The 23,151-nt window shown below is 35.1% G+C and overlaps 1 protein-coding gene and 1 long non-coding RNA gene across 11 annotated transcripts in view; one reads left to right on the forward strand and one right to left on the reverse strand.

Annotated features, from left to right (window-relative positions):
* The window catches only part of ADAMTS3 (ADAM metallopeptidase with thrombospondin type 1 motif 3), a 292,251-nt gene that overhangs the window by 128,601 nt on the left and 140,499 nt on the right, over positions 1-23,151 (forward strand). For all 10 annotated transcript variants that reach the window (XM_035293568.3, XM_035293574.3, XM_035293570.3 and 7 more), the window contains exon 4: positions 20,493-20,649. In XM_035293568.3, the coding sequence (XP_035149459.1) occupies positions 20,493-20,649 (157 nt within the window). The remainder of the gene's footprint in view (positions 1-20,492; positions 20,650-23,151) is intronic.
* On the reverse strand, positions 4,695-22,867 carry LOC144581948 (uncharacterized). Its single transcript, XR_013533448.1, has 4 exons — positions 22,723-22,867; positions 12,311-12,359; positions 5,522-5,604; positions 4,695-5,088 (listed from the first exon to the last, which is right to left on the reverse strand). It is a non-coding gene; the product is annotated as an uncharacterized LOC144581948 (long non-coding RNA).

Here is a 23,151-nt window from a genome sequence, read left to right on the forward strand (position 1 = left end):
TTTTCATAATAATACCATTTGTGTTTGTTTCACTCTCATACTCACTCAAGTGCACAGTGAAGTTTTCCAGAGGCTACAAGAGGATGTGCAACAGATTGAATTAAAAAGCAGGTAGGAGACCCCAACTGTCTTCTATTAAGTCAGACAGAAAGAGATTTATAAAAATGTAAAACAATGACATTCTTATTACTAATTTTTTTTTGGTTTGGAAAAACAGGTATTTTACATAAATACATTTAGTTATTTTACCATATAGTGGACTAATTATTTTTGTTTTAAAGTGAATTAAATATTTTATAAATTTTTCTTTTAATTTTGAACATATCTGGAAGTGTATCCTACATGAACAAAAGCTTTTTAGGGTCCTTAATAATCTTAAATAGTACAAAAGGGTCCTAGGACCAAAAAGTCTGAGAAACACTGCTTTAGAATGTTTCTACCTGAAAGCAGGAAAGGCATTCATAAACAATATAACTCATTAGATCTTTCAGCAGACTGTTTATGTGACCAGAAGTCCTTCCTCTTCTTCCTACTGTTGCCCCTGAATGGGTTGCTTTCTCTGTGCCCTAATTTCTATACACATAGAGTAAAGGTGGGTTAAGTCAGGTTACTCTGGCTTAAAATCATTCTAAATCACAATGGCTAAAACCATGAGCACGCAAAAGAAACAACCACAAAAAACATTTGTGGGAACTCAAAAGGATAGAAAGAGTTTCATCAAGCTAAACTCATCTATCCCATTTAATGGGAAAAAAATCTTATAAATATTGAGGGTATCTTTGTTTTCCCCAAACTGCTTGTATTGTTTCCATTACTGTTATTAGCATATTACCTATTGTTAATGAATATATATATATACTACATGACCTCTCCTCGCAGTTTCGAGACCAGAAAGCATTCTTGTTTTCTTTACTTTATGTATCTGAGTTGCTAGTAGTGAAAATAATTAAAACCACATGGCTCTGAAGAGCTGAGCCCATCCTACTATTGCTTCTGTTATCATGACCCCCTAGAAGATTGGTCCAGAGTAGATCAACATAGAGGCTTGGCTGAAAACTTTGGAACTGGGGAATATTGCTGACCACACAATCCTAGCAAAGCATCTTCTGCATCAGTTTTTCAGTAAACACTTACTTGAGAGTGATGAACTGTGATGGAAATTGGACTATGATCATGGCTATAAAATTCTTAGTATCAACTAAGGAGGATACAGATCCATGGGCAAAATACTAGCTATCTGATAATCTTTGTGTTGCAATAAATTGGTACAGAGCCTTCTTTTATAAACATTTAGTTACTTTGAGATGGTTTTAGCAGTGCAGATGCTTTTCATGCCAATCCCTACTAGAAAGATTCATTTTTTATCTATGTAACAACACTGCACTCATACTTCTTAAATACGTATTTTTTAAAAATGCTCCTTTCCATTCCCAAAGACCTGCCTTCCCTCAGAAGATTTGGTTTAAGTGGTAATTTTTATGTAAGTTTTCACAGAATACTCACATCACAATTTGTGAGTCTAGTTTTAATTAGTGTCACGTTGAAGAATATTCCATAGAGTGAATAGTTTGAGCAAACTCAACATTTGAGAAAGTTCACCCATTTATTCAACATTTCTCTACCACTTCCTATGTGCTATGCACTATGTGCTGTCTTACAGTAGTCAATAATAAAGAATTCAGAAATAAGGATACAGTTTTAATACAGAGTTAATATAACTGTTCATAAGGTAAGCAGAAGGTATAGAGTTTGCCGTGTTTGAATTGAGAAATGTATTTTTTAAAATGCAAGGATTTTAAAAAATACATGTTCAGTATAAAAATTCAGGAAATATAGTAAATAAATGCAATGTCAGTTAACATTTCAATATACAGTTGGTCCTTCATTATTCATGGATTTTTTTTTCACATTTGCTTACTTGCTAAGATTTATTTGTAGCCCCAAAAAGCAATATTTTGGAAGCTTTTGTGGTCACACAGAGCAGCAAAAAATTTGAGTTGCCTAAAAAGGCATATATTCCCAGCTAAAATCAAACAAGGCAGTGATCTGCCTTTTTATGTCAGCTTTCATACTGCAATCAAATGTCCTTTTTGAGGTCTAGTTAGTGCCACACATTTCAGTTTTGTGCTTTTTGTTGGTTATCTGTCTGGTTAAAAACTATGTCTTTGCTCAAGCATAAATTATAGTGCTGTTGGTTGTGAGGTCAAAGGTTATGCTGTTTAGAGACTTAATTTGGGAAGAATCACTTTCAAGTCTATTCAGATTGTTGGCAAAGTTGAATTTCCTTGTGGCTAATTTAGGTCCCGTTTTCTTGTTAGTTGTCAGCTAGAAACCAGTCTTTTCTTCTAGAGGCCACACTCAGATCTTTAACATCTAACCATCTGCATAGATGGCTCACTGCATGGCCATTTGCTTCTTCAAGGCCAGCAGATTCTCTCTTTAACTTCAGAAGAGACCCAACCCCAATTTGAAGAGCTCTCACCTGCTTAAGTCAGGCCCACACAGGATACTCTCCCTTTCGAGTGATCAACTCAGATCAACTAAATTGAGACCTTAATTGCATCTGCAAAGCCCCCTTCTTTTACCACATATGTAACCTAATCGTGGGCATGACATTTCATCATATTCACAAGTTTTGCCCACACTTAAGAGGAGCGATTATGCAGGATGTCCACACTGATGGCTGGGGTTTAGAAATGTGGGGGGCAATCTAAGAATTCTGCCTACTACAGGATCCAACTTCAGAGGTGTAGATTTAGTAAGTCTACAGTGGAGCTCCAGAATTGGTGTTTCTTAAAGGTCCAGGACCTTATTTTACTCTGTAAGAGTATAAAGAACATCAGTTAAGAATTAAAAGACATGAGTTCATGTCTTAATTGTGCCACTCACAATGTGACCTTGGGCATGCCATTTTACTTTCTTGAGCCTAGTTTTTAAATAGTGCAATGTAGTTTTAATGACTGAATGGGCAAATGTATGTTAAATGGGCTACGTATTTGTAAATTGGCATTGTTATCACAGTTATGGTACCATACATTTGGACCTAAAAAACTTAGGTGCCTAAGTTCCCTTGGGGGAGGGGAGCTCCATTTTGTTTGCAACCTATGAATCTCGGGGTGCAGATGAGCACTGATCCCTTTATTCTGTTCTCATGTGGTCATCTAAAGAACAGAATGTACTCAGGCTTGACAGTTGGGACTTGCCATTTATATTTGGTTGGTAATATGTCTGACCAGCTATTGGTCAGTTACTCTTTTAATGAGGTTTCACCAACATCCTTAGTCTAGTTCATTGATGCACTTGATTGTAAGAAAGAGAGGGCAGCTGTTCTATAAAAATTATAATTTGTTGAAAACATTTTTTTCCTAAATCTGACTCACATCCCTGTGGTATACATCCAAAATTTAAAAAGAACAAAATCATGGATCAGCTAGCATATGTAACAGAAAGCACACTCTGCTGTTCCTTTGAGATTTTGTTAGAAATAATGAAGTAAGTGCTTGGATAATCATTTCTATGTAAGCTTAGTATTATCAAAATTGTGACATTAAGAGATGTATTTTGGCAATAGCACATAATTTTAATGTATTTATTATAGAACAATACCATGTTTGTGTGAAATTTCTTGTTCATACAGCAAAGGTGTGGGAAAAAATATTCAGGAGAATTAAAGAAAATGTGTGAAACACATTGGATTCTGCCTGACACACATTAGATCAACAAATGGAGCTATTCAAAGTAACAAATGCTTTAACATCATATTTAATATACCGGGGTCAAGTCATAGTTTGAAGCAAGGTATAGATTTTTTTTGAGGGATATGCCTTGTCCTTTTCTTAGAAAAGGTACGTATTTGATAATGCATCTCAGAACAAGAATATTAGAAGAAGCTCAAGATACCAGATGAGGGCTATAGAGCAAATTTAGATGAGAACAACAGAAACTAGACGAGGTATCTTTAGCTCTTGATAATGGACATTTGCCATGACTACTGAGCTTCTAGCTGGAGAGATGCTTTATTTAGCATTTTAATATGACTTGCAGGCAGGGTGTGGCTCTTGATTAGGAGCTGACATTCATGATCGGGGTTAGTTTTCGTTAAAGCTTGTTTTTTCCATCATAAGAAGATCATCAGGAAAAAAAGTTAGCATATTTCAATATTGTAAACTGTTTTGGGCTAGTTCAGCCATTTGGCAGCTTTATAAACAGAGTAGAATTTCATTGAAAGAATGAGAACTGAGAAATATATGTTCTCTGCCTTCCAGCTTAGGTGGATGCTCTTCCAATGTAGAACTAGTTTCTGACTGTTAATTTTAAGAATTGGATCTCATTACTTTTTTCTTGAAAATATAAATATCATAAATAAGTATCCTGAATAATATTAAAAGCTTGGCATGTAACACACATTTTCTTTTAGTGTGAGCTATATGTATGATTATGTAAAAAGGAAAAAACTTACTCATCTATTTCATTGTTGGTCCTTCATACCGTCAGCTTACAATGAAGAGGATAGCCTCAAGGTGATTCCCAAGATCATTTTTAGTTCCAAAGTTCTGTTATTTTCATTAGTTCTCTTTAATACTTAAGTACTATAATCTTTATTTAAATTTTTAATGAGAATGCAGAGGAGACTGGAAATGAGGCATAGCTGTCAGGGTTCTGACAGGGAGCAGTGACATTCATTAAAATGTTTAACTGAGAGGGGTTTTATTAAGGGACCCTTTACCGAAGTGCAGGCAGGCATAAGGAACTAACAGGGAATGACGAGGCACCCAAAACCCATGAAAAACTGGATGCTGTTATTGTCCCTAGACCTCAAGGGGCAAAGCAGGGAAATGGTATTAGATCTAGGTACATGGAAGAGCAGTCTGAGGGGAGCAGATCCGGTACTGCAAGCTCCATAGTGTGGTGGCAGGGGAAAGTAGAATCAAGCACCTGCCTTCTCTCTTCTCCCATTTTGTGGCATGGAGGATGCTGTTGGAGGAATTTATGGGCCAAGCTGAGAAGTAGCTTCCAGCCACACTCCTTGGCTAGAATCTGGACACACCTCATTGCAGAGGAGACTGGAAATACACTTCTCTTATGTACCTAGGAAGAGCAGAACACACAGGTATTGGTGAGTGCCTGTAGCCTCTACTACAGAGGATCAAGAATGACTCCCAGCTTCTGACTGGAACATCTGGTGGATTATAGTTAGGAAGCTGTCTTGGGCTTTCTCTTCATTTGTTGGTAAACATTTTTATCCCTAATAACTCTTAGCTTTTTCTCCACTACTTTTTCTTAAGCTTTTACTACTATGGCTACTACGACTGCTATTACTATCAATACTACTACGGCGATTTCACTACTGCTACTATTACTATTTTTTCGTGGGCTCTCTCTTGGTTATTTTAAGTATATACAAATCTTATGTATCTCCTCCTCCCATTTCACCTTTCCCAAATAGTTCAGACGTTCACTCTGCTTTATTTTCTTCATGATACTTATCACTATATAAACATACAGGTTGAGTATTCCTTACCTGAAACACATCCGGCCAGACGTGCTTTGGATTTTGGAATAGTTGCATGTACACAATGAATATCTTGGGGATGAGACCTAAGACTAAACACAAAATTTATGTGTGTTTTATGTACACCTTATCCACATAGACTGAGGTAATTTTATATAATATTATATAGTAATTTAGTGCATGAAACAAAGTTTTGAGTGCATTTTGACTGAACATGAGGTCAGGTGTTGAATTTTAAGGTTAAGGATACTTAGCCTGTCATTTGATTTATCTGTTTACTTGTTTACTGTCCTCACTAGTATTTTAGGTTTAATGGGGCATTGACTACGTCATGTTCCTCACATATTATCCACAGTTCCCGGAACACTGAATGAACCTGTAGCAGTGTTTCAAAAATATTTGTTCAGCATAAGTATCAACAGGTTTTATGAGCCATTCTAGCCATTGTGCCATAATTCTTTTCTTTCTTTCCAGTTCTGTATATGCTCTATGGGTGTCCTTTTTGCAGTGCTTCTGCTTCTTTCCTTAGAACTTTTTCTTTGTTCTCTGTTGTTTGATTTCTGTTTTGCTCTATGGTGGTTCTAGAAAGTCTAATGAAAGAAGTGTCATTGACAGAACCAAAAAAATCTTAAAGTCTAAATAATTCATGTTCCATTCTCAAATTTTCATCTACTTGGTTACTATTTGTTATTGATTCCTTTAAATTTTCTTTATAATTCACTCCATTCCATTTCTATTATAATCTCTTGCCTCATCTCAGAACTCATCTTCTAATCCAGCCAGACTTTTCCCTTGAGTTTTTTTTTTTTTAATGATTTTGGATTGGATGCTTTGTTGTCTCTGTCACCAGATCTTCCCTTTCTTAACCATACATCTTTGTCTAACTATTAAAAATAACATGTTTGATCAGGTTTTTTTTTTTTTTATTTACTGGATATCCTTTCTCTACATTAACTCTAATTTTATTCTTGCTGTTATCCTTTGTTGTATTACAAATAACCTCAAACTTAGGCCATAACACAACAGTTAATTTACTATGTTCATGGTTTTTGTATGTTAGATATTCTCAGAAGGCAAATGTGGATGATTTATCTTTGCTTTAGAAAGTCTGGATTCCTCATCTGGGAATCCTCAACTGACTGGGAGTGAACTGAGTGGCTGAGTGTGGGGACTCTCTGGAGGCTTCTTCATTCACACGTCTGGTGCCTGGGCTGAGTTGATTCTAAGGCTTGGACTATCACCAGTGCGCCTACACACAGCCTCTGCATAAGGTTTGGGTTTCTTCCAGTGTGGCTGCTGGGCTCTGAGAGGAAGCATCTGGGGAGAGTGTTCCATGAGACTACAGCAGACGCTACAAGACTTCTCATCTGGGCTCAGCAGTCCTGCAGTGACACTTCTACCACAGTCATTTGGTTACAAGCGAGTCAGGAAAGCTGGCCTAGATTCAAGGGCGGGGAAATTAAACACTACCTCTTGATGAGGGAATACCAAGGTCACACTTGGAAAAGCATGTGGGATAAGAGCAATTGTAATATGGCCATCTTCGGAAAATACAATCTGCTACAGTGACCTACATTTGATTCATGGGATTTTTGTTTTTCAACACAATAAGGTTGAAATGTCCTGAGGCCTTATTCAGGGACCAGAAGCATCGGCATTGCCTGGGCATTTATTAGAAGTATTGAATCTTAGCCTGCTGAATGAGAGTCTATGTTCTGACTGGGTCTCCAGGTGATTTCTTTACACTTTAAAGTTTGAAAATCACTGCCCAGGAGACACTGACCATGATTGGGTCTTTTTCTGTATTCACCAGATGCAGAAGGAAAATAGTGAGTGCAGAAGGAGTAGTTGAACTGATCTGGATTGAATTCCTGTCAATAAGCAGAATTCCTATACTTTAAATTAGACCTGTCACTACTAATTTTAACTCTTATTAACATTGATTAGAATCTAGCTTATTTTTTTAGGAATAATGACTGTATCTTTAATATGTATCCTCAAAATGTAGTATAATGCATAATCCTAGCTTCAATAATTATCAGTCACTAATCTCCTTGACTCAAGAAGGTTCAGGATGATCATGTACTTTGATATGTTTAATAATGCTTTTTTGAATAATGTCTAAGGTTAAAAAGTTGGGCTCTTTAGGATTTTATATTTCCCGTGAACTACTTTGTAATTGTTGGATGGTCTAAAGATTTTTCCCTCCTATAACGACTGACTGTTGGTAGATACCTAGTTTCTACTAAAATAAAAAAATAGTATTTTTTTCTGATATCTGTTAAGATACCTTGGGTTATTCTATAAACTTTTAAAAGCCTGTGAAGTGTATATAGTGCATATTATATCTTTAGCAGATGACTATTATGTATTTCAATTATTACATATAGTTAAATTCATAGGTTCCATTTATTCATGTTTTCTTTAAATATTCATCTTAAAATTCATTTTGGAGTAAAAGAATAAACATCCAAAAATTCATTTTGATTGGCACATTAATTTTAAGGCAGCTTTTCTCAAACTATGATTTCCAGGCAGCTACTATTTGCAGTATCTGACGTGCTTGTTAAAACTGCAGTTTCTGATCACCATCCCAGTCCTTTTGAATCAGACTCTCTGGAGCTAGAACATGGAAAAGTCTCTGAGGTTGGGACCTAAATTCTTTGGCACACTAAAGTTTGCGACCTACTTTCTTAAGGAGTTAAGTATATGAGTCTTACAATCATCTTTAAAGTTATTTATTATGGGAATAAGTAGGTTTTGGGATATTGGCAGGGAGCAGCTTTTCAAATTTCAGGGAGCTCTAATATTAGAATATAATTTAAATAACGGAATAATTGAATTGGGAGACATCTTAGAGATTATCTAGTCAAACTCTTTTAATTTTTTCGATTATGAAACTGAGCTCCAGAGAGTTTAAATGACTTTTCACAAGAAATGCTAGTTAATAGCAAAGCTGTGACCAGAACCCAAATCTTGTGTCAACCAAGCTAGGGTTTCTCCTTTATGCTAAAACAAGGTAGATTAATCTTATCTTTTAGCCTAGCAATTAAGAATGTTAATATGGAAAGCATAAAAAAAATACTGAGCATTTAATCAGCAGTTCTTGGTTCAGTCTTTGATCCTATTATGTCTTTAGTCATCAAATATAAGTATTTTCTTAGAAGTTTTCTTATATGTCCTTATAAACCTCATCATGAATAAGGAAAATTGCTAGATAAAATATCTTAACATGAAAAGCCCAATATGAAAAACTAGAACAGATACACTAAGCAACAATTTATACTCTTATAAAAAGTAGCTGTTTTTTTATGAATAAAATTTTATATACCATGAATTCCATAAATGTCAAACACTTATGAAAAGTATTTCACTAGAGATTATTAAGACTACTATTAAGTCTTAATTAAGACTGCTATTAAGAGATTATTAAGATTATTATTATTTCAGAAAATTAGAGTAGGTGAAACCTCTTTTTTAGCCCATCTTCAAACTCAATTTCCTTCACATCATTCTTCCTTTTCCTCACTTCTTGTGTCCCCATCCTTGCTCCCTGTAATTGCACAAGTACAAGAGCGGTGGGAGAGCCACTATATCTATAATGGTTTTCTAAGGGGTTCATTTAACAAGCAGACTTTTAAATGACAAAAGGTCCTTAAAACTGTTGCATAATTTCAGTTTTTTAACTTTTTATTTTCTTTCACAAAAGAAAAAACATCAACTCTATTTTCTGTGCATCAACATTTTTCAATATTTAACCTTTCTTTATGGAATTCTAGCAACAGATATATTGTGTCTGTTGCAGCACATCTATAATAGGCATGTAACATATGGAGATTGGCTAGAGTGGATATTTACTGTACAGTAAAAGGCAGAAGAATGCCTCATAAGTTCCTGTCCTGTCTCTTTGCCTCTCACTTGTGTTCTTTCTCTCCTTCATTTTGCCAACCATGTGAATTTGGAACATAGAGATTGATTGAACTGATCTTTCTCCTTTCTTTCTTTGTCTTTTGTCCCTGTTTTTTTCCATCTCCTGTTTTCTAGCTCTGAGTCGCAGATTGGTTTTCTTTACTCATCTCTTTCTCTGTGTCTCTGGGGTAAGGTGTTGTATCAGAGAGCCCTGACAAATGCATGCTTGTGCCGTACCTCTATTCCTCATGATGTCATTTTGCATGGAACAGAGAGCTTATCTGAGAACCTTCAACATAATTAGCTGAACAAAAAGGGCACTGCCACAGTTGGCTGTGGTTGTTACCAGTAGAGACTTGGAAAGAAGTGTTTGACACTCAAAGGGAAATGTAGTGGAATTTTTTGGACCCCACTCTCTCACCTCAAGTAGGAAGTTCTTGCAACTTTCAGCTTAAGCTGTCTTCAGTTACATTAGAATTGGGAGGAGTGTAGCCTGGGAATTATTAATGAATTCAATGGGTTCTAAGAGGTGTTAAGAAGGAGTGGGACTGGCACGTGTGAGAAGTTATGTTGAAAGGAAATAGTACCAGTGCATATAGAGCTTTTGGAAATTGTCCCTGCTAACACCTTGACATCAGTCAGCCTTCTGATCTACAGAACTGAAAGATAAGTTTGTGTTATTTTAAGCCATTACATTTGTGGTAATTGTTATGGCAGCAATTAAAAAGGACTGCTACTTTTTTCCAGCCACCTAACTTTTAGGAAAAATCACCCTAGAAAGTTGTAGAGTGGATGATGCTTTGCTTTAGTTTTTTATTTTATTTTTTCTTTTGAGACAGGGTATTGCCTTGTTGCCCAGGCTGGTATACAGTTGCACAATCATAGCTCACTGCAGTCTTGACTTCTGGGGTTCAAGCAAGTCCTTCCACCACTGTAGCTGGGACCAAAAGTACATGCCAATATGCCTGGATAATGTATTTAGTTTTGTAGAGACGGGACCTCATTATATTGCCTAGGCTGGTCTCAAACTCCTGGCTTAAGTGATCCACCTTTCTCGCCTCTCACTGTGCTGGGATTATAGGCATGAGTGACTGCACCCAAGCTAATTCAGTTTTTTATTGTTATATTGTTATTTAATTTGCTTTTATATTTTACAAATCAATGAAAAGGAATAAATAACAAAAAGAATGCTGTTTTGGTTCAGATATGCCTTTTGCCAAGATGAGTGAGATTATAATTTGAGTATGTGCATTTATTAATATAAATGGAATCCCCAGCAACATAGAATCAAATGTCCAAATTAAAAATTAATGTATTTTACATATTTTATATTTCTGTGACTGTTGTACAGTGTGAGTCATTAAGAAATGAAGGAAAAGCAAGATTTAGGCTTATGAATTGTCACATTTTGCTAAGAATAATACAAATAATAATTTAGGTGTCCTCAACTGTTTTTTGGGACTACTCAGATATTTGTGAAATATTGGATAATGCTAACCACTGTTAATACATTTCATCCTATAATTCACAAATTTCTAGAAAAATATGCTTTCTTGTTTCACATCAGTTAAACCATGTTAGTGTAGCTTTAGCTTGAAATATAGGATTTATATATCATTCAACAGGTGCCTACCCTCTTCCATGTGACCCAAAATATGTAACAGCCTATATACATTCATACAATAAAATATTGACAATAGAATGAGTCAGCAAGAGGAGACAATAAGAGAAGAATAAGTAATCTCCAATAAAAAGTTAGTATCCAAGGATTTATTGTACAAGATTGTCCTACAAGTAGGATATGGATTTGACTCTGAGTTTTCTTTCAGATACTGATTAATTATATAGTATATAGTGTTTGTAATAAAAATGAACTAGTTTATTGTAAGAAGAAAAACGGTTTCTGTTACTAAAATCTGTGATTTTTTTTAACCCAGTATTCTCATGTAACAAACAGGGTATGATATTGAGAAAGCTCCTCAATGACGAACGCACTGTTATTACAGTAATGAGCTTCCTAGGGCTCTTTTTGTGTAATCACCTTCATTCTAGGCAGGTGTTTTAATACTTTAGCATAGTTGAATAAAAGCAATTCTATTAAGAGCCCAAATAACTGTGGCCTGGCTTAATGGAGGCAGGAGTTGGTAATGGAGAATAGGAAAAATTAGAGGAATTAGACTGGATGTATAGGAAATCCTTTAGCCTTCAGGAAATATTTCTCAAATTTTATTTTATTTTTTGCCACTTGTATTTTGATAAGAATCAGGCAGCAGAGGGTTGGAGGTTATGCTCTCTAATTAGGGAACTGAAATGGTGATGTCTGATGTCCCTGATGAAGGTTAGATCTATTTGCTTTAGCAATTAATTGAATTGTGGGTTGAGATGGTATTATCTTTTCTTTCTTTAATTTAGGCCTCTAGCCATTTTCAGAAGATGTTTTTGAGATACAGAAAGCAGCCAGAAGGGTGATTGTTGAATAAAATGCCAGCCAAACTCAAATGTAAATTTGGCATTTAATCAGGTTTATATTTGGGTACAGTTAACATCTTATTTAACATCTCTTAATTTCCAGGCACTAACACAGTTAACATAAATAATTATAATACAAAGTTGACAGTGATAAATGCCATAGAAATATAGATAAAATGCTGGGAGTCCAAAAGATATAAAAATTCCCTCTAGCTTTGAAATAGGGAAGGCTTTATAGAAATCAAAGGCATGTCTGGAGGGATATTTTATCTACTCTTATTCTTCATAAACTCTGTCTGAATGCATCTCAAATAGTTGAACTTCCTTTGTTTAAGAAGAGAAATAGTACTTTTAGTTTGCGAATACAGCTTCAGATCAGTTCTAGTCATTCTTCTTTCCAGCCCTTCTCAACCCCTTTACCTTCCTTGGTTCTTCCTCTGCAGAAATTCTGGAGAGGCCATTGAAATGCCTGAAATTCAGGAAATATTTAGAAATCATCTTCATATAATAAAATCTGTCCATTCTAATTATAAAATGGAATTAGACAATGTGTTCACTTGGAACACTGACAGAAGTTTGAGAAAATAACAGTGAAACGGTCATTCTCAGAATGTGTTTTCAGAGATCCTTAGTGAACTAAACGATGTTGTTGTACCACTAAGGTATAATGATAGTCTTACTTGAATATTATATTTACATATATCCTCTCTCTTACACACACAATATTGATATACATTTTTCTCAGTATCTTTTCCAGGCATTTAAAACTTACTATTCATTTCTGTGCTATAAACTAGTATCAGATTGTAACAGATTTAGCACAAAATGATCTATATTTAGTTAGTTTCCACTGCAATTCTATAGTAAATGATTGGTACCTATTTCATGAGGTATCAAAAAAAGCTACCCATCTCTATTCTCTTTTCTTAGCAGATTTAAGAAGAACTATAATAAAACAACATTTAGTTGTCACAATTAGAAATGGAATGTTACTATGGCATAAGCTTTTTAGAATATCTGGCACAGAATTTTAAGAAAACATTGTAACTTTGATGGAATTCTTTTAAAAATGTCATTCAGACTGATTTTTTTCTTAAATACAATTTAATCTTCTCTTGATGACTGATTTTTATTATACTAGACATATAAAAACTAGTGTTTTACATTTCTTGTAGGACTTTATAGTTTATAAAGGGCATTCATAGACATTATCTCATCTGAAACTCTCTATACCCCACACCCCTTGTTCTCATTTGCCATTTATGCCCTGATGAGAATTAGAAAACCATCTAACCTAGTTTATTAGAATTGCACTTCAAATATGGCTGTGAGGACCCCTCCTAGTGAGTAAGGAGTGTGGCCTTTGTGATGGCTGTTTTCATCATCCAAGGCTAGCTGACTTAATTCTGGATTCTTGGCAGTGTTTGAGTTCAGTGAGGTAGCTGGAAGAGTTGACCAGATGAGGGGAATTTTGCAGCTGGTTTTTAGTACACATCATTGTTTTATAAATATCCCCTCTGAAATGCTGTCAGAAGGCCTATATGGAGAATTAATCAAAGCAAAATGAAATATGTTTAATATAATGTTTAATGCTGTACTAAACATAAATACTTTCTTAAAAAATTAGTGTTAAATTTTGGAAAACAGTTTGGGAAACAATAAATATTTCACGTATCATTGCAGAGATTCTAATCTCTGCATATATCAATGCAGGACTTTATGTTATATAGAGAAATTTCTAAAACATTATCTTGATATTGTATGTAAATTAATTGACATTAAGGATAAATTAAAAATGATTGCATCCTTTTAAACAGAATCCCTCAGGAGACTATATAATCATATGATACTTCTAAAAATTTCTAAATCATAAATTTCTGGTGTCATTATAAATAATACTAGTACTTAGAGTTTTATGCACACTTATTCCTGTAAATCACTTTATTGTCACATGTACTAAATGTCTCCTGTGAAGTGAAACTTTGCAGACCTGAGCACAGGGATGTGAGTTTTTATTGAAGGTAGGACAGTCACGGTCTTTGAGCTTCCCCAAACATCTGTTGACTGCCCAACTATCTAAATGGGCATTCTAGTGGATAAAAGAATTTTCACTATTTGATTATGAGTACTGATGATTTTTTTCATTTCTTAAGTATGTATAGGATAGTCTTGTCTGAAAACTTGGGTACTTTAAAAATAGTCACTCCAATTTTGGTAGCTACTGAGAGAAAGATTAATATAGTGTGATGGGAAGAGGTACGGAAGAATCTACCTCTAATGACCGCGAATGTTCTAGGATCTGAAAAGTGTGTGATTTTGACACTGACTCTTTCTGTAATTCCTTGTAATATCTCTTCTGCCCTCACTACTCTAGTTAAATGTCTTTGCATGTCTAGTTTCCTTCCCACAGACATCATTCTCTGTGTCTTCCTCACTGCCGTTACTTTTATTTTGATAAGACTCTCTCCTACTTAGGTGCCCATGACACTCTTCTTGGATTTCCTTCTATCTCTCATCATTTCTTTTCAGTTTCCTTCTAAATCTAAGGTGTCTTATTTTCACTTTTCCATATCTTACATTAATTTCTTCTCCCATGCTCCCTGAAGTGTTAGGCACCTACTTTGAGCCAGGCACTGTGCTAGACTCTGGGATATGACATAGCAGTGAATATGGCAAAGCCCATGCCCATGTGAAGCTTATGTACTGAATGAGGCCAGGCAATCACCTAATCATGCTGGAAGAGAAAAAGGAGGGATGCTAATTTATGTAAGGTGGGGGGTACCCTGTGGCTAGAGCAGAAAGAGCAAGGCATAAAGTGTTAGAAGCCAGAAAAATAAACAAGGCTAGGACATGGAGGTCCTTAAAGGCAGTGGTCTGGAGTTTAGATTTTAGGAAATTCTATATGACAATTTCCTAAGGTTATATGGACATTTCCTTGGATTCTGTATTGCCCCACCCTCAGATCTCATTATGAACTTTTCTTCTTCATGTCCTTTAACAGCTTTAGCTATTGCCTCTGAGAAGATGTATCCCAAATCCATTGTGGCTATGACAACTTTATTTTTCTGAATTAGAATTCTATATTTCTCCACTGAATACTGGGAATTTCCATCACTATTTCAAGTGAATGGTTAAAACAAAATAAATTAACTTTTTCTCCCTGCCTTCCAGTTAGCTTGTCATTTTGGCTTTCCTGTTTCTGTGAATGGAAGCATTAATTTCATAGTCAACCACCTTCAAAACTAAGGTGTAATGTTAGATGATGCCTTCCTTCTTCCTTGTTGTTCTTTCATTTATCAGGTATTTATTGAGCATCTAGTTTATCTCAGGTATTGCTTTAGGCATTTGAGATACATAGTTGAACAAAGCAGACCAAGAAGTAATTCCTGACCAGCAGGGCAGCGGTGTGTTACTAACAATAAACGATGAGCATGATAGGCAATTAAGTGATTCAATGTTGGAGGCAATAAGTGCAGTGGAAACAACAGTGCGGGGAAAGACGCTTAGGGTGCTGGGTTGAGAAGCAGCTGGGTGGTCAGTGTATGCTTTTTGAGAAGCAACACCTAAGCAAGGACTTAAAGGAGGTGAAAATGTTAGCTATGCAGAGTCCCAGGGGAAGAGGATTCCAAGTAACGGAAAGAGCATGTGCAAAGGTCTTAAAGGGGAAACTGCCCTTGAGTATTCTAGAATCAGCAAGGAGCCCAACATAGTGGGAGTGAAGCCAGCAAGGAAGAGAGTGAGAGGATGAAGCCGGAGAGGTGATGGAGTCTTGAAGGTAGTAATGCTGAGATCAGGGAGGGTCTAGGTGGGCTTTCTAGGAACTTTGGTTACTAATCTGAGTGAGAAGTAGAGACCTTCCTTGGAAGGTTTTGAGTAGAGAAACTTACATTTTAAAAGGTACCAAATAATTTTTTCCTGTAATTGCTTTTAAATTAAATTCTTTCCCCACCCTTTTCTCCTCCCATTGCCACTTTTGCTATCTGAACTATTATTTAGCTTCTTGCTTGCCTCTCTATGGTCCTTAATCATCAGAGAAATATGAAAATGTACCTTGTTCGAATCCATCTGATCAACATTCTTTTTGATTTATTTATTTTTTGGTTCTCTATTTCTACATGGTAAAATTCAGACCCAAGGAAGTACTAATAGTCCTTTTGGTGGTGTTTTGGAGCCTCCCTGCATGAATTCTTCTCTGAATGAGTGGCTTGCTCACTGTCCACATGTGTGCCAGGAACTTTTGTAATTACAGGGGTGTGCAGTGTTTTAGCTTCCATGGGTCACATTGGAAGACGAAGGATTGTCTGGGGCCACACATAAAATACACTAACACGAATCAAAGCTGATGAGCTTAAAAATAACCACAAAAAGTCTCAACATTTTCAGAAAGTTTCTAAATTTATGTTGGGCTGCATTCAAAGCTGTCCCGGGCTGCCTGTGGCCCACAGGATACAGGCTGGACAAGCTTACATTAGAGCCTTTGCTCCTGCCTGAACTGCCTCACTTCTAATTCCTTCTCTTCTATCCCCAGTATAGCAATAGTCTCATCTTCGGATAATCACCAAAAGTGTAAAAGCTCTTTATTCCCTCATTTGTATCATTCATTCATGTAATTTTTCATCAGAACTTTATTGATGTGCCAGCAACTGTGATGGAGCTTAAGACTCAAAGGTGAGTTAAGCTAGACGCATGTGCCTTAGTAGCTAACAGTTCTGTGGGGGAGACAGAGAACCACGATTTAACATTCAGCTAAACACACCCTTGACATTTGTGTTAAGGACCAGGAGAGATAAGAACACATTACTTTCAGTTAGAATAATTGGCTAAGAGAGGATCTAATTTAGATGGGGGCTCCTCATTTTTGTGAGATGAGGGAGTAAGAACATCGTTTTAAGGAGGTAGCATTTAAGCTGAAGCCTGGAGAATTAAAAAACAGCCAGCTTAGGGAAGTGTTGTATGATGGAATGAAGGCTCTTGAAGCAGAATGAATGGCATTGCAAAGATCTGAGGTTACAAGGACCTTGGTATTAGGCAAAGAAAAAGAAAACCGAACAAAATCCCCTGAGGTTTGGGCCTTGTAAGGAAACTGAGAATGGCACAACTTGAGGATGGTGGGCTGTGCGGATGATGTGGGCCTTAAAGGCCAAAGTAATGAGTGTGGTTTTAAGTGCAATGGGAAGCAATTAAAGTGTTTTAAGCAAAGGAGCGGCATAATGTTTTTTTTTTTTTTTTTTTTTTTTTTTGAGGTTGAGACTTCCATCTGTTCATCAAAATCCATTTGTCTCTTCTCCCTGGGCATACAGCCAGATTACATTTCCTGGCCCTCTTTGTAGTTGGCTGTGAGCCATGCAACTGTATCCTATCTATGGCAGTAAGTAGAAATGGTGAATACCATCAATAGGGCTAGCTCATAAAAATTTCCCATGTGGGCTTCCTCATACTGCTTCCCATTTTGATGGAGCATACTGAAAGCTTATATTAAGATGATAGAACCACTGTCAGCCTGGACTCCTGGATGGCTGTGTGGAGTAGAAACTCCTGGCCAGTCCAAAACCATCCTGAGCTTTATATGAGTGAGAAAGAAGCACTTGATGTTTTGAGCCTTTACATGCTTGGTCCACTTGCTACTGAATTAAAACTGGTCCAAATTAATATGACAACTTTAAAGGGCAATTTTGGCTGCCACATTATGTGAACATGTGAGACCGTGTGAACAATAATAGTGGCCGAAGTGAAGGTTTATTGTGATGTGGACTAGGAGCATTTCAGCTGAAATAGATACTAGAGAATTTTGAGTGAAAACTCAACAGTTTCTACTAACAGTTTTCTGTGTTTAATGAGATTATGGAGGAAAAAATTTTACTTGATTTTACTATCAAGTGCCCTGTCAATTACTTTCTGGACTTTCCATAGCATACTCATTGAATATCAGTAGGCATGTATTTTATTTATTTGACTGGATTTAATCAAATACGGACAATGAACTGTCTTTCAGGATTTCTAAATTATTAGGATGTTTAGTACAGTGCTTTATATAAAGTCCTTTCTTTCATTAAACTTTACTTAATAAATAAAAGGACTGATTTTCAGATTTTAGGTCCATGGACATTACATGATCCATCTCCTGACTTGTCACTAACACTGCCTCAGTCTGACTTAAATTTTCTTTGATTTCTAAGTGAGATGTTTAGTTGTGTTGAATTTTATTTCACCTGTGGCTTAATGGGGTAAAATAACATCGTGTGTCCTGGAATTTGAATGTTTGCCATAGTAGATACTGAGGAGTGTTTTCAAAAGGCACGTAGGCTAATCCTCACTGCCCTCCCTATCACTTTTGAGGGACTGCAATAGCCACTGCTCACTGCTCAGAGTTGCTGACCACTTCAGTGGCACTGTTTCTGCCCTGAGTCAGGCACTCATCTGGGAGAATCATTATGATCTTTGGAAAATCTTAAGATAGGGAGTTTCTGTAATCCAAATAAACAATGATACTGTTTATAACTAAGGAAGTGTTAGTGGACTTAGGAGGATGGGAGAATAATGTAGGAGATGTTACAGAATGCAGTGCCAGTGAATTTAGGGCAAGGACAGGACTGGAATAAAGATAAATATTGAAACTCTGATGCTGATGCACTTAACCTTGTAAACTTCTGTGTATATCCGCAGACCTGTCCTTCCAAGATAAAGCCAGTTCATACATTTTGCTACCAATGGCTGGTGTTAGGGATGAGATGACATTTTAGCCTTATACATTTCATTAACTGTTTATATGTTTACTGTGTTTGGGACTAGAATGGCTGTGTTTTCTGGACATTAATTCATTAATGTCCAGCCCAAAGCAGTGAGTGTTGAAATTACTGGTAATAAGAGATATAAGAATATGACCATAATATAGAAGATATTAAAATTAAAATTAAAAAGCATGAGGAAAATGTTAGAAATTATATTTGTAGAAGAGGTAAATCCATTAACCAATAGGAACAGCTCTGAATAGGGAATAATTATGTAACTTTTGAAAAGTTCTGTATATTTCATAGCACATGACTAGGTAAAAAGTAATTAGTCAGATAAAGAAAGAATCTCCAATTATTTGAGTGTCTGGAATATCAGCATTACTACTGAGTGCCCACTAGCTCAATGCTCTTTTAAGTGAAAGCTACAGATTCATTCCAGAGGGTATGGGCCAAGAATAGTGGAAGAGTTGTAGTAATGTTTTCTTGTGAGACATGGCCCCATAGGTTCCAAAGCTGTTTATATGTGCACATCATGAAGGCAAGGGTAGAAGTGGCATGTGGAGATGGCATTGCCTTTAGGAATTTCCTGAGAGGGTTACAAAGGGGAAGACGGGAAATAGCATACCTAGTTGTAGATATCAGAACAGAAAGGAAAGGACAGATTTGAGTGTAACAGAAAAGCTATCATCATAGGCATATTTGCTGAATATATATGTATATACATGGTAAAGGACACCTCCCTTTCATTTCTATGTTGCTTGACAGCATAATGGCAAAAACATCAACATAGTTTGAAGGAGTAAGAAACTCCTCCCTTGTCCCTGTTGCATGAGAGCCAGTAACCTCATGTGTGAAAATACAGAATAAGTCAAAGGCCTGAGAAAAAAATATGACATTTCTAAATCTGATGTATATTTTCAAAATAATTACCATTTCCACATGAACATATTATTTACTCCAATTTTGTTTTCAAATAAATGTGCTTATATTTAAATTAATATGTCATACTATTGTATGATGTTTAAAGTAGAAATACAAGCCACAATTACTTGACTGTAATGTGGATTTGATATTTATGAAATATTGCATTTTAGAAAACAAAACATCATTTATCATCAGGAACAGTACTGGCTATATATAGCCCTCGTGTTTTCTGACTAATCAAACGGAGAACAATAAATAGGGGAACTGAACGTAGGATAGGCTTTTCAGTGTGAAAGAATGCAGTTTGAGGCAGATATATATAAATATAATATTAAAGTTATAATATTAATTATGAAGTTAAACTAGGACAAGTATGAGTTAGTTCTTCAAATTAATAAACTTTAGAAATGTGGAGTTTCTGCATAAGCTTAATGAGACTATTTTAAAGAAGTAACTTTACATACTGAATGTAGCATGGAACTCATTTCTCACATACCACCTTGTTTGGGAGGAAGATGTAAATAAGAAAGAAGTATGTAACCTGTGGACAAGTGGTCCACAATGGGTTACAAAGGGAAATCAGAGAGTTTTTGAATTTATGTGTCCCATATGATTCTTACTAAATACAAAATACCAAGTAGAATATATAAATGCACTTCTTTTGCAGTCTGATAAAATGTATATGTTGTATGATTTCCCTATTCTCATCTTATGTAAATTTTGTATTCTATAATACCTTAATATGTTTTTTCATTTCTGTCATATGTGAATTTCTACCTTACATGAATTATTGATACTTAATAACTATTTTAAATTTATAGCCAAATGTGGAAAGAAAAAGCGTTAGTTTTCACAAGTCATATTCTTGACATTTAAAAAGATGTGCTTGTTAGCTGAAGATGATAGATACTTCTTTTTTAAATTAACACATTTTGTGCTTTCTCTAGGCTGGAATGATAAAAAGTGATAATGAAGAGTATTTCATTGAACCCTTGGAAAGAGGTAAACAGATGGAGGAAGAAAAAGGAAGAATTCATGTTGTCTACAAGAGATCAGCAATAGAACAGGCTCCCATAGACATGTCCAAAGACTTCCACTACAGAGGTAGGCATCTGACAAAGTTTAATAATAAACTACAATTTTAAGATATGATGAAAACAACTCTCCCATCAAATAAGAGAATGTGATTGTTATGTGCTCTTGTATAATGTGGAGGTAGCAAAAGAAGTTTACATTTATAAATCATGACATTTGGCTTGCTTTTAAAAAATGCATAGATTATATGTTATAGGTGTTTATTACAGTGGGTTATATATCCATGATATGTTTATGACTTCTTTTAATACCTTTAAATTAAAACTATCAGTTCTCTAGCTAATGTTAAAATTTTAAAATTGTGCTTTATGCTTTATAGAAGTATCTTAATTATGAATTATCAGTGTTATTTTAAACCTTTCAAAGGACATATATTGGCATGGCAAAGAGTTGCATTTTGTTTTAAGACAAGTATGATGGATATATTTGAAAATAATAATTCTACTTGACTTTAAAGTCTATTTTGCAAAACGTTTTACTATGTGGAGGAGACAATGAATCAAATTATTCTGTGGAATTTTATTTCCAATTAGGCTAAAACTGCTAAAATCGAGTAAATTATGGTGCATCAAAGTTTACTATTTTTGTTTGTTTGTTTGTTTAAATGAAACCTCCAAGTGACTTTTTATTAAGGAGATATGCTTATGAATTAGACATACAATTTCCTTTGTGGAGGAAAAGAAAATTTGGGAATCGGTTTTTTTAAATCAAATCTCAAAAAGTCTGTTACATTTGTCAGGACAACTTTCTTAATTAAGAACAAAGAGATTTCCCTTAGGGAAATGACATGGATATAAGTAAATACAAGTAATTTAGCAATAATTTGTCTTCTAGATTGCCTTTTGAGACTTGCTACCTAGTCATTAGTTGGATTTTCAGATGCTACCTTCTCCTAAAATTCTTTCCAAATGGATTAGTGTAATTTAAGATTACTTTAAAGTTAGTCTTAAAAATTTTAAAGAAATTTCTCATTTGAAACAAGAGGACCATATTCATTAATACAGTATTGTGAAATGTGTGTCTAGCTTAGTCACTGTAATGCCTGTGCAGTTAGACTTGGTGTGAATAATAATAGCTCTGCACACCAAGTTGTTCTGCTACCTTAGATTAGTACTTAACCTCTCTGAGCCTCAGTTTTTTTTTTTCATGAAAAAGAAGTAATATATATTGCACAATTGTCATAAGTATTAGACATATATTCAAATTGCTTAATGTAGTATTCAGCAACAATGGGTGCTTAATCAATACTACCTGTTATTTTATTAACTGTTAATATTTAATATGTTTGCTGAAGATTTGCATGTTAGGAGTTTTGTTAAAGTTGAACCATTAGTCATTGTTTGTCTTCATGTGAATACTCTTAATTTTCATATTCTAAAAATATCATTGTAAATCAGAAGACTAGTTATGTTTAAGAATAGATAGTAGGGTAGAGTGCTTTATCTCTAAGTAAAAATCTTGGTTGTTGCATATTGCTAATATCTAATACCTCTTTCAAAGCAATGGTTAAATGTCTTTTAGGAAAGCATAGGCCATGTGTTATGGAATTGTATGGGAGAACTGGATGCCAGATTAGTTACTGTGGCTGTCCTCCCATCAGTTCCGACTGTCATAACCACAGTTTCATCAAGCTGTACCCTGTTACTACATTTCAATTCCCGAAGGTATCTATTTCTATAAATATTAGGCAGACTTTTCATTTTTTTGATATTTTAAAAAGAAAAGATTATTTTTTCCTTGAAGTAGGAAAGTTGCAAGAAATGTTATGTTTAATACCTAGTGTATTTTTAGATGATAGAATAGGGAAATTAACAGTCAGGGTACATATATGTAAAGGAATTAGATGTAATTACAGAAACTTGTAAAATTGCTTTAGAAAATTATTTAAAATGTCAATTTCAGTAATATCAACACACTCAGTATACTTAAAAGTGCAGACACTGAAGACTGAGTTTTTAAATTATGAATAGAAGATTGCAATTATAGTCAAAGTAGGCCACAAGCTAGAGTAATACATTTTGAGACAAGTTTCGATGGTTGTGGGTCAAAGCAAAAGGAGTTCCTTTGTCACCTCTCAATTACCTTAAGTCTTGACTCATAATTGAATCATTCAGTTCTCTTGAAGGGTTCCATGATAAACGTTAATATGCGCTTAATGATTTTCACCTTCTTACTTATGAAGTTCTGATTGCATTAAGCTGTGGATGATGTCAATTTACCTCCTTTTGAGAATCTTGAATTGTAACTGTGTATGTTAGAACTGTAACTCTGTTGCCTAGGGAAACAAGTGATTCAGATTCAGAACTTCAAAATTCTTCTTTTAACTTCTTGGTAACAAGATGGAGAGCCAAGTGTTCTCATAGAACCAAATACCTTCCAAGTGTAAATTAAGAATATATTTTTATAATGTATATCATTATTTTAAAATGTAAAATTGAAAAAGTTTTAGGTTTAGAAAGGTATATTGATTTATAAATGAAACAAAGTACTATATAAAATAGTACCTTTTCT

This window comes from Callithrix jacchus, chromosome 3 (genome assembly GCF_049354715.1).
Source record: "Callithrix jacchus isolate 240 chromosome 3, calJac240_pri, whole genome shotgun sequence".
Classification (NCBI taxonomy): Eukaryota; Metazoa; Chordata; class Mammalia; order Primates; family Cebidae; genus Callithrix; species Callithrix jacchus.